The 12,465-nt window shown below is 49.0% G+C and overlaps 1 protein-coding gene across 3 annotated transcripts in view; it reads right to left on the bottom strand.

The window, feature by feature from the left end:
• Positions 1-3,513: 3,513 nt before the first annotated feature.
• The window catches only part of WDPCP (WD repeat containing planar cell polarity effector), a 109,201-nt gene continuing 100,249 nt past the window's right edge, over positions 3,514-12,465 (bottom strand). For all 3 annotated transcript variants that reach the window (XM_005147434.4, XM_031047541.2, XM_031047542.2), the window contains 3 exons: positions 12,018-12,118; positions 10,470-10,498; positions 3,514-4,508 (listed from right to left, as the gene is read on the bottom strand). In XM_005147434.4, the coding sequence (XP_005147491.2) occupies positions 4,458-4,508; positions 10,470-10,498; positions 12,018-12,118 (181 nt within the window). In that variant the 3' untranslated portion in view covers positions 3,514-4,457. The remainder of the gene's footprint in view (positions 4,509-10,469; positions 10,499-12,017; positions 12,119-12,465) is intronic.

The raw sequence follows: 12,465 nt of genomic DNA, 5'->3' as shown, positions 1-12,465 counted from the left end.
GCTGATCTGTGAGTGTGGAGCATCCCCAGGTTCCCCTCTTCCTCCCTGTGGTCTTGCAGCAGTGTCCACTGCTCCCGGGAGCTCTGTGGCTGGGCCATGTGCTCCCATCCCTCGTGTTGAAGAATCAGTGTTCTCCTCTGGGCAGTGTTTGCACCTCTCTCTATCCCCCTGAGCATCCTGGTGGGATGCAAATAGGGCTGGGAATGTGCTGCTGGGGCTGCTGGGAAATGGGCTGCAGTGGGAAAAGTAGTGGGGATCTGCCCCAGGAGCCACGAACTCTGTGCATCCTTCTGGAGTCATAGCCATGGCACAGCCCCAAGTGATGGATGGCCTCATGGTGCCATAGGGAGAGCTGAGAGGGGATGAGTGCAGAGTTGATTTTAGGTGATTTTCCTTTAAATGGTTCTTTCCCCCATTGTCCCCTTAAGTGTGTGTATATATATACATACACATATATACATACATACACATATATGCACACACACACATATATATACACACATACACATTTAAGCATATTATTATGTATATGTGTGTATCAAAAACCTGTTCTCTCCTGCCAGCACTAGTAAGGCACTCATCACACCAAAGGGTGGCTGTACAGGCAGTTTGAGGGAGGGCCACCCCTGCTGGCTCTGGTGCCACCAGCCTGGGCACCCTCAGCCCTCCATTTAAAGGGGAAAAGTTGTTCACAGCCCTTCAGGAGCTGTAAAATGAAAGCAAAACTGAAAACCCATCCAGGTTCAGTGAGCACCTGAGGTACAGGAACCAGCAGCTCTGTAACACCCACCCCACACACGGCATCCTCCTTAGGAACATTGCTGCATTAGAACGCAGTACATCAGTGCTGCTGAGACACGCAGCCAAGAGGGAGCCTGAGCTTCATTTTTGGTGATGTGGTCCTAAACCTCTTCTCCATCCAACCCAGGGTCTGCTTCAGGGTTTGGGACTCCGAGGGGTGCTCGTGTCCCCCCAGGTAAATGCACCTGCTTTGGGCACCCAGCAAGTGCCACAGCCCCATGGCTTCTCCTGCATCCCCACACCACAGGGTGGTCTTCTTCCTGTCCCACTGGTACAGACCTGGAGCACAGCAGTGGGGTCAGTTGCTGAGCCCAGCTGGAGGCAGGGGCATGGAGGAGACTCTTTGAGATCACATCAAATAATGGCTTTGCCCTCACTGCCTGGCTTCCTTTTTCATGTATTTTTTGGTTGCATTTCTCCCAGCCCTGGAGTTCCTGCACAGGTTGACACGCACAGCTCCATCGGGAACAGCCGGGTTGATGGAAAACAGCTAAAACTGCTTATTTCTGTCCCCTTATATCGGGTAGAACCCCCTGGAAAAAACAGCACAGTGACAAACCAGAGCGATGCCCTTTGGTGAGCCGAGCGTGGTCAGGTTTCATCCTCCCTGCACTGCCTATGGGGGGGTGCCAGCAGCATGGGCAAGACCTGACTTGTGCCCACTGAGCATGGACCAGGGAGGGTCATGCCCAGGTCTGGGGGCCCCAGCACCCCCCACTTTGCTATCCAGGGCTTGGGTGGCGGAGCAGACACCTTCCACTGTGGGCTTCCCTGGGGCTGGAACAGGCACTACCGCCCGGAGCACAAGTCTTGGCAGGTAGATGCCCGGCTCTGGGATGGGGCAGCCTGGTTGTGAAAGGGCTGCCTGTTGCACTGGGTGACGGGTGCTGGTGTCTGCAGCAGGAACGCTGCTGGGCACACGGATGCTGTTAGTGGGTTTGCTTCTTGAAGAGCACTTGCTGCTGGACCACGGCACTGCCAGTGGCCCAGGGGCTGGTGCTGAGATGCTGGGTTCCCTGGCTCAAGCCTGGTGAAGCTCCTGCCTCTCGTCTGTGCGGCAACTGCCTCCACACAGAGTGCCTGCTCCAAAGGCTTTTGGTGCTTTCCTGTCTGTAAGTCAAGGGCCAGGACTTTGTGGGATGCAAGGGAAGAGAGGCAGAGGGTGAGAGTACAACCCAGCTTGGGCTGTCAGTAAGTTTGTATGCTTGGTGCTCATAGACCTGAAATGATTTATGATCTATTTGCTGTTATTGGAGTGTTTGCTCTGAGTAGAGCCCCTGCTTGTAAATCTTTGCTCGTAAATCCTGCGCCTGTGGTAGGGAGCTGTGACAGGCGATGATCTGAATGCCTTTAGCTGTACCCGGCTGTGCAGAGGTGGGCAGGGCTGCTGCTGGCCAGGGTGGCCAATTGCCATTTTGGGTGCAGGATGTGCTTTGGGGACACAAAGTGTTGTGGCTGAGCATGAATTAAATGATCATTAAAAAATACTATAAATGGTAAGTTCCAGGAGCCGTACCCACTAACACGACTGATTACAGTTATTTTATAGGAGCCTTTCTGGCAGGGTGCAAAGAAAACTGATGATCCCAGCTGAATCGGGAGCGATGGCACCTGACCATTTGTGGCTTTCCCTGTGCTCACCTCCGTGTTAGCCAGTGCTTGCTAATTCATGCACTTTGAGTAGCAATTAATGCACAAAAATTCCCATATTGTTTCCAAACCTGTTTTGAGTTCATCAAGAAAACCCTGCCGGTGTAACCCAAGTCCAGCTGAGGAACCTGCTACACTGGAGAGCAGTTCCTTCGTGTCGTACGGTTGAGCACAAAAAGCTGCAGGGAAGGAGGAGAGTGGAAATGGGCAGAGGGCTGACGCTAAAGGAAACCATATGCCTATTTCCAGCTAAGTCCCTATTCAACACTTCCTTTCTTTTTTTTTCCAGGACAGACAGGACTTTTCCAAGAAAGCCACGAGAGGATTTTTTTTTTCAATGAAAAACTGTGATTTCAGGAAACTGTGTTCTGGATCTTATGTACATTTCTAGTATCACTTCCTGTATATTTTTAAGCTGAAATCCTCTTAGCATGCAAAGTAAATAGATTATGATATACTGAAGGATTAAGAATCACTGTCTGGTGTCAGATTAATCCCTCATATAGACCATCACTTGTACTGACAGAAATATGGCTGCAATTCAGCAAAAAGCTGCACAGCGAAGCAGCGCATCACAGCATCTTCGGCAGAACCACTGCCCAATTGCTGCCGTCCATCCCTGTGCTGTGTTGTTTTCCAGAAAGTAAATATAAAACCATAGGAAACTAAAGCTGTGTTCCCTTCCTAGTGCCACACGAAGCACAGTCAGTATAGGCACGGCTCTGTGCAGGGAGGTGGTGCAGCAGCCTGCTCTGTTTGAAGCTCTCTGTAGTAATTTTTCCCTGTTGAGTGTACAATACTCTGCACATTGCAGCCCCCTTGCTCCCTTCAAAGCACAAAGCAAAAAGGCTCCTTCAAATGTACTCATGGAAAGGTGCTGGTTGGGATGAGGTGCTGAAGTGACCTGGGAGTTTTTCTGGTGTGATCAGAATTGCCTGTTGTGGAGCAGAAATTCAGCAGGACTTTGGCTCGTAGGGGAAATGACAGTGAACACAGATACTTTATTCAGGCAAATGCAGAGCAATTGTTAATAAAACACCTCTAATGGTTTGTGTTGTTGAGTTTTTTACATTGTGCTTTTATTTTCAGTCCATTCATCATACAGATTTGTTCATCATACAAAACTGATTTCAAGACGCTCGCCGGCTTTGAGTTGCAACCATCCAAAAGCTCCAGCTTAACCCACACAGGTGCCTATGGTAGAACTCAAAACTGCATCAGTGCACGCTGCACCTGATCAAATGGTGAGAAGAAAGACCTGCAGCGATGCTTGCCCTTCTCTTCACCGACAGAAAAACTGGAGGGCTGAAACAGGTTACGTTACCTTCTCAGTGCATTTTCTCTTCGTGGTTAGAGGAGGCAGATTAAAATCTGGACTCCAATGGAATGATGTTTAAGAGGCTCCACATCTTTTTTTCAAGGCAAAATAATGGTTATTCAACTAAGATGATATATCTAGATATGAAAATTGAGAGCATTCTTTGAAAAATGCTGCCGACTGTGAAAGGCTGCTCTTTCACAGAGGTATCCTGAGTGAAGATGTTATCTGCTGGTATCTCAACAGGACGGTTTTCAGAGCCTTAAGTGGAAATTCAAATCTGCTTCCAAGGGAAGATTGTTAAAATATATAATGCATAGAGAATTACAGACTTTCTCCTGAGAAGTTTATGGATTCATCCAAGAACCACCCCCCAAATTCTTCAGTGTTGCGTTTGCATGGTAAATGGGGAGCTGTAATTACTCGCTTTTTTGATGTCTTTGAATGACACGATGAAAATGTCACCAAACTGCCCTCCATAAGCACACACGGAGCAGTTTGTGCATGGACACATCTGTGCTAACTCAGAAGTAGTTCGGAGGTCTAAGGGTAGACTCTTTTCTAAGCCTGGTTTTTCATCTTCTGCTACTGGTTGGCTTCCAGGCTGGCTGGGAGTTCACTGAAGGATTTCCTGTGAACTTTACCACCTTGGTGAAGAAGTTTCCTCTTCTTTGCTTTGGCAGCTCAGTCACACCAGCCCGAAGTGCACGACTTTGAGAGATCCGCTGCCTCCAGTCTCCTGTGGGGCACAAGACAGGCAGGATCAGACATGCTGCAGGGACAGGTGTTGAGGGATGGAAACATGGGTATTGAAACACCATCCCAACCCAGGGAGAAGAGACAATGGCAGATACTATCTGCTGTTCGGCTCAGGAATGGAGGATGCAGCCCTAAAGTGCTGGAGTCTGTTTTATGCCCTTTTGCAATCCCACTCCCCTGCTGCTCTTGGGGAAACCAGGGGCTGCAGCTCCAGTGACTGCTCATGATGTCCCATGAGGTGGATATGGGGTTGGGATGCAAGGGGATGGGAGCTCCACCTGCCCCTGAGCCCCCTGCTGCAGGACTTGGAAGCTTATTGGCAAAAGTGAAACTTTAGGTTTTTGTTACCCTGTAATTAAAACACACTGCAAACACCACAAGGCTGGGTTAAGACCAGTGGGTAGCAAACCAGGTTTTCAAAGTTACACAGGGATATGGCATTTTGCATTCCCCATACAATGCAAATGCATGATTTCAGCACACATACCCTTTCTTAGCTCAGTGCCTGTGCAGGGTAGAACTCCCAGCCCTCTGGTTTTGCAAAGGACGTGGTGATGGGGAGAATATGTGCCACAAATAGAGGTTATTTCATAACACAGGCTAGCGTGCCTGCAAAATGCATGAAATACTTTGCCTTGGAAAGTGCTGTAGTCTAGTGAGTCATTGCTTTCTTTTGAATTACAGATGAGTAGCCAGCCCTTCACCATGCAAAGAAAAAACTAGGTGTGGAGCTGAAGACAAAGGGAAACGTGTGTTTGTCCTGTCTTGGAGGGCAAGACACGCTGGCTGGCGTGGGAAGGTGGGGTGGGCTCAGCTCCAGGAGGTGGCTGTCAGGGCTGTGGCAGCACTGATGAGGGCAGACGGGACTCATGTGAGCGGCTCCTGATCCTTACCTCCAGGAAAGAGGAGGAAAAAGTCCCTTAACTCTTGCAGCTTCATGAGGAACCTTTACCAGAGCAGCAGCTCCATCTCATGGCATGTGCATTTCACCACAGAGATAGACATCACCCTCTGAAACAGCATTCCTGTGTACAACCTCCCTGCCTCAGCGTGGAGGGAGCAGTAAAAGTGTGACAGCTCAAAATGGGCGCTGTGGGGACACTGAGGTTTGTCCCCAGCCCATTGCTTGGTGCTTCCCTTGCAGGGAGATGGCAGGAGGTGCCTCTGCCATTATACAGCCTCCTGCTCATTCTCGGAGGCAGTTTGAATATGACAACAAAGCACCTCCGACGTCCCATTCAAACCAGTGCTAGCATCCCAGACCCCACCATGTAATTCCAGTGTTGAAAGTAGAAGCACAGCTTCACTGCCAAGGCTGCTCCTTAGGCGAGTGTCTTCAAGGAGGTTATGAAGTGCCTTACTCAGTAGCAGCCCCCATCATCTGTGTGCATGTGCCTCGGTTTCTGGGTGGCTGCAAGCTTTCTGTGGGCTGTCCTTGCTCTCTGAATGGCACTTGTTGGAGTCACCAAAAACCAGGATTCTTCTCTGCAGGGGAGCCACAGCAGTAAATCCTCGCAGAGCATCAGCAGCTGAAGGGAAGGGGTGGCTCTATTTACCCTAGAGCCCTGCCTGAGAAAAAGAATCCACATTATGCCTGGGTTCCAGGTTGTCTGGGCAGTTGTTCAAGGCTCAGGGTCCTGAGTGCATCAGGAAGGTTCATTCACCTGGGGTTTGTGATTCGTGATCGTGCCTCTGCCCGGGGAGAGGTTAACAAGAGCCCGGTTCTGCAGACCTACCTAGCTGCTTCTTAAGAACACACTTCTAGGAAGATCTATTTGCAAACCTCTCTGGTCACACTAAAGACACGGTGGTGTCGTGTGGGAAGCCTGTGATGTGGCATCAAGCTTGTAGAGGTGTTTAATGTTAATCAAAGGCTGAGGAGTGATAATGACTAGAACCCTCTTCTGTCATCTGCATCTTTTCTGATGTAGCATCCCAGCAATAAAAGACGCTGTAGTAATTGGAGAAGAGTTGATTTTCACAGCGCAGGAAGAGGGCTGTCCAGGAGCAAGGGAAGCCAGGATTGCAGTGCTGCTGCCTATGGGAATGAGCACCTAGTCATCCAGAGAAGGAAAGCATGAATATCCTGACAGGAGAGCATCTACTTGTGCCCTGGAGAGCTCAGATCGTGGGGCTTTGCATGGTAATGATGTGGTCCCGCTCCAGCAGGCAAAGGGAGGAGCAGTATGGGAAGGCACACCCTGTAACTGAAAAGCCACAAAGGCATCTTGGACCTGCAGGTATAGCAGGATAGAGGCAGTGGTTTGCTTGGACTCCCCAGGTCTGAGGCAGAATGGAGGATCCCTTTAGCCTCCTGGAGTGGGAAGTACAGAGAAACCTCTTCCCTGTGCTGCTGTACTGCTCCCAGAAGGCTGTGCTTTTTCTCCTGGGAATTATTCTCAAGGGCATGATAAAGGTGGGAGAAGATGAAAGTGGGAAAGAGAGCAATGCCACGAAGGAGCAATGCTATGGGGAATTACTTCAAACATCTGTTTTTTCAGGCAGAGACTGCCTGATTCCAGACTGCAGGAATGGCTACGTGGAAGCACATGCCTGTTAGGATCCATAGGTACTGCTTCGTTTCACTGGAAGTGCCTTGTTTCCCTTGGCTAGCATCACATAAAAGCTTTCTGGATGATAGGTATGTAGCTGAGTGTTAACATAATAAAACAACCGTTTGGTAGCTCTAAGGCACTGCTGGCTTCAGCATCTCAAATTGCTGTAAATCAGATCAGTTTCCAGTCCAGAAACAACAGAGCAGTTGCCATTCACGTTTTCCAAAGGGTCTTGTACCAGGTGACCAACCTAGTTTGTTCAAGCTTATCAGATCCCAGAATAATGCAGGCCTCTGGAGATCACCCTGCTCAAAGCAGCAAGAGCAGGATGGGTTTTGAGCAGCATGGCCCTCAAGGCTACCTCCATCCTATCTCTAGCCCTTCCTGGAAGACAGAACTGAATATAAACATCAAATCCTGCTCCTACTGAATACTGTGGATGGGATGCTCACTTCTCGTTCAATGCACCCCTCTTGCTTGAAGAGCTGTACCCAATGCACATGGTGAGAATAACTGCAGTTTATCCTTGCTCCTCTGGTAACTATTTATGCTGTCCCACTTTCGTCTTCAGTGATGAGCTCTTCTGGCCAGTGGTGAACCCAAACCAGTTTGGCAAAACCACATAGTCTGTGTTTGTCCTACCTGAAGGCTGAGACTGCTGCAGCAGCCCTTGCCCATCACCACCCATGCACCAAGGGACTGCAGGACCCATGTTCCCTGTGCTAGCACGATGCCACCGGCACTGCTGGGGTCACGCAGGTGGCCCCCATGGTAGCATGGTCTTGCCTTTGAGACATCTCTTGCATGCTGCAGGGCTAATGCTTTCCCTTAGAATCCAAATCTTATTTAACTGCTTGAGCATTGTTTGGCTGCGTGACAGCCTTGCTGCTCTGGCAGGTGACTGGGAACATTTCGTTGCACGGGCTTTACAGTTTCAGGGAGGAGAAGCTTCCTCATAGCTGAGAGCAGCAGCAAGCAAGGAAGACGCACGTTACAATACACCTACAGAAGGATAGGGTCTGTGTCGGACACCTCCCCAGTGAGGCCTCCATGGCCATTTGCACTGGGAATAGGTCACTTCTGGCTCCAGCCTTTTGGTGACGAACTGGCGAAGGGGACAAAGCAAATCCTGCTGTGGGCAGAGATCTTCCTGCGGAATTGACTATGCAAGAAGGGCTGGGTTTTGGGTGTGCTCCCCTTGCGTGGCTCCGAGCCCGGTATTGTGAGGGTTCCCTCTGAAGCAACATGTGGGAAGTGGTGGTGGAGGAGCACCAGCTGTGGGGAGCAGGAGGGTGAAAGTGGGACCTTGGGGTTGGGCTGTCCATCAATGCTGGCATCGATGCAGCAGGCTGCTGGTGGTGTCCAGGTGTAGAGCTGCTGCTGATGGCAGTTTTGGGTTGGATTTGGGATGGGCTGAACTGAAGGCAGAGGTCAGTCCAGCTAGAAGGAGCTGCTTTGGTTTGTTGGGTGCTGTTTCCTGCATCGGTACCCAACTGCTACAAGGCTTCTGAATCTACACACACCACTAAGTCAGGACAGAATGGCCTTGAAAATGTATTCCCAGAAGTGCAAAGATAAGTGTTGCGTGGATGGCTTTTCTACTCTGAAACAAACTGGTGTGTGCAACAGGCTGCCTCTTACCCAGCAAGTCATTTCCCTTTGCATTCCATTGGATCTGCTGCCTCCCTTCACTCCATCCTGCAAGAAACTGAGCAGTTCAACAAGGATGGAGGTGCACAAGCAGCTCTGCAGCATGTGGAGAAATCAGGGCACCTATACTGGGGTTGCAGAGGTCACACTTTGACCGACCAGCTTTTAGCAATGGTGACTGCTCAGCTGCAGTAGCTTTTTGGAACCAAAGGATGCTTTAACCACTCCCTTGTGTAAGTCCTTAACGATGAGACAGCAAAGCTTTCTTCTTTGTATCACTCTCATTATACAGCCTATATGTGTGTGCTTACAGATTTTATTGTGAAAGTCCAGAGCTTTCAAATGAGCTTCTCAGCTGCTTATGTGAGGGCAAGGAGCATCTTACACGGGGCTCAGGGAAAGAGCAGATGACTTCTGGATGACCCATCTGCAAACCTAGGAATCCTACCAGTGTCTCCAGACCATCACTGCTACTACATTTTGCTTTACTCCTTATCCTGAGGCCACCAAAGACATCAGAAGGCCGTCAAAGACATCCTTTTGAGTATGGGGCTTTCCTGCCAGCAGGACCACAGCGTAGCAAACTCTGTCACCTGCTCCCCAGCCTTTCCCCATCCTCCACCCAGAGATAATGCGCAGGGGCCCACGGGAGGCTGCAGAGGTGGGGCCAGAGCGTGTTGTTCTCTAGTGCTTCGGGACTGGTAGAACAGCTCTTAGAGCACGATTTTACTTGGCACGGGCTGGTTTTGTAATGAAAGAAATAAGTGAGTGAGTGCCATCCTGCTCTGCTGGGAGGTTGAAGTGTTTCCTTTCTACTTTCTTTTTTGTTTTTTTTTAATGATCTATTTGTACCGAGGCCAAACACTGAATGCTTCAGCCTCAAAAATAAAAGTTGCAACAAGAACTGTAACTGGGAGGAAGCTACAATACAGGCACTCTGTGCCTTCATCCATGCTGCCGTGAGACAGCTTTCTTTTTATTTGATTATTGTTTTATTTTATTATTTTACTATTTTATTTTATATTTTGATGTTTTTCCTTTAAAGTGGAACTGAAGGAGTGCATTGGTGCTGCTGACTCATCAGCTCTGGAGTCAGGCTCGCCCTGTGTACGTACTCTATACGCACCCCCACTGAGACTTAAACACCTGGGGCACCAAACCAGGCTGGGAGGTAATAACCCCACGGAGATGGGGGATAGCTGGTGGATTTGGAGGAAGAGGTAGGGTTTCGAAGTGCACAGTGAGGTCTGAGAGTGAGAACAGGGACAACCTAGCCAGCATGGAAGAGGGAGGAGGACACAGGACTGGAGGCTGGCAGTGGGGGAAGGGATGGTCTACCTTTTTTGGCAGCACCTTAAAATCAGCTTAAAGCGATCATGAAACCATAGGGTAGTATTTCACCCTTTTTTACTGTGGTCTCATGCTTGAAAGCGCCAATACAAGCACCGTCTAGCTCATGTAAGACGAACATGGATGGAGGACAATAAGTTCTTTCTTAGGTCCCATCCAACAAGCATCAAATAATACTAATTTTCAAGTTTTATGCACTGCGCTCAGCTCAAAGCCGCAGATGAAGCCCTGCTGTAGCAGTGTGGTATAGGAGCATTTCTACCAATTTCAGTGAGAGCCCTGCAGGCAGACAGCTTGCAGGGACAGGCTCAGGGAGTTTCAGGAAGCTGCAATATAGAGTAAATAATAATAAGCAGAAACAAAAAAATAAATCAGAAATGGGTTACCTGCTCTGAAGGAACTGCTCTCAAATTTCCTGCAAGAAAGAAAGATCACCATGTTATTTACATTCCAGTTAACTCGCTGAAAAACCTCAGCAGACAAGGGTATGGTATTAGGTAACTCTTTCACTTTTATGATAGGACGCAGCTATTTTATATCCTGTTATTCAATGGATGAATTACAGTTTTTAATACGTTGTTTATACAAGTCCATACATGTGGGATGCGAGTATTCCCTCAAACACTATACCAAGTTAAAGCAAAAGTGATTTTTGTGGATAGGGCAGCTTGGAGACATGAGGCCAGTGATGGATTGGGGTTCCCACATTGTCCCAGCTCCGTGGGGAGCTGTAGCAGGTGTGGGATGCACACAGTGGGACAGAGCTGTGGCTGCAGCACACCTGCAGCAGGGTAGCTGTGGGGTGGTGGAGTTGCCTGCCTGAGTGTTTGTCTTGTGTCCGGGAGGGCTTTGCAGCCCGTGTGCTGTCAGGTTGCTGCTGGAGGTGCTTGAGGATGAGGCTTCATGTTACAGCTTGAGCCGTATTAACAGCTGCCAACATCAAAAAGAAGTCCTGCTGCAGGCAATGTGCTTCTGCCCCTCACTTGGTGCTGTCTGTGGTGTTCTCTGGTCCCCAGGCAAAGCAGTTTTGTTCAGGGGATGGGCAAAAGCCGACAGGAAAGAAAACAATCTTTTTTTGGTTGGATTAATATGGTGGCGGTCCCCTGCATGATCCCATGAATGTGGATGAAAGAAGGTGGGAAGGGGGAAGTAGAACCTTCCCATTTTGATGGTGGCAAGTTGGTAGTTCAGCTTCATCGTCATGTGGAAGCGCACCTGTAGCTGGTTTGTTTGAAACTATCTATTTCAGTTGTGGCTATAGGAACCACAGTTATGCCTCGACTTTCCATGTCAGTGTGCCTGGAGTCTGGCTCAGTTCCTGCATACCTGTCAGTACAGTGATGGGACACCTGGACAAGGCTGAAGATAAAAATCCTCGTTTCACCCCTTACGCAAATACACTGACATATCCCTGCCTGGCTGACTTTACAGGATGACTCTTTAACCGTGACTTTCTCGTGCTGGACTATCCCTCTATTATAGTGTTGCATTACTTTGACTCTGCTACAGCAGAGATACCAAACTCTGCCAAAGCAAGACAGCCACATCTGTTTACTGCAGAACCATTTGCAGAAGTAGCGTAAAACACTGTTCCACAAGCCATGTAACTGGTGAGGCTCTGCTGCTGGCCATTGCACACTGACTAACAGAGCAACAATGACTAAAACTAATAAACATTCTCCCTGTCTTTGTCAAAACACGAACTGCACTGCAAGATGAGGAGATTCCAATAATCAGTTGATATATTCTATGTTGTGGGAGCTGGTAGCTGAGTCCTCATGCCTCTCCCTGCTAGGTATGCACAAACCAAACTCACTCTGCAATACCACTGCCTTATTTAAATTCCCAGATCCAAATTCTTTCTCAAGATATCAATCACCATTATTTCTAGCTTCATCCCTTTGTGCATATTTGAAAGAGACTTGTTCGCTTACCTTCCCGGCTGCTGGAAAGGGGTTTCTTCACCAGGGAGCTGGCGCTGTTGTCCGCTCCAGGCTTACACTCGGTGTCCTCTGCCTGTCTGTGGCTGGTGGGTCTTTGAAAACAAAACAGAAGTGATAGAAGGGGAGGGAACAAGGGCTGAAGAGTTGGGGAGACATTGCATAGCAGAGCAAAGCGGTTTTGTTTGCTTTCTATCTTTTCAAGTACACAGCAGCCTGTGTAATTCCCTGGCTACAAACTGTAGCTCTCTTTTATCAGATGCCAGTACGTTTGTTGACTGAGTGTCACTAGGATCACTCATTGGCCGTGCAGTTGCTCTAGCACCATCCTGTCATTCAAAGACACAGTGTAAAGCTGGTGTTTTTTGCAGCAATTAATGTTTTGTTAAACAGGACAGGCTGGGGGTGTGCAACACACGTAGCGCGCCTGGCACTGCAGTAG

Source organism: Melopsittacus undulatus, chromosome 3 (genome assembly GCF_012275295.1).
Source record: "Melopsittacus undulatus isolate bMelUnd1 chromosome 3, bMelUnd1.mat.Z, whole genome shotgun sequence".
In the NCBI taxonomy this organism is placed as follows: Eukaryota; Metazoa; Chordata; class Aves; order Psittaciformes; family Psittaculidae; genus Melopsittacus; species Melopsittacus undulatus.
This window is presented reverse-complemented; position numbering and strand designations above follow the sequence as displayed.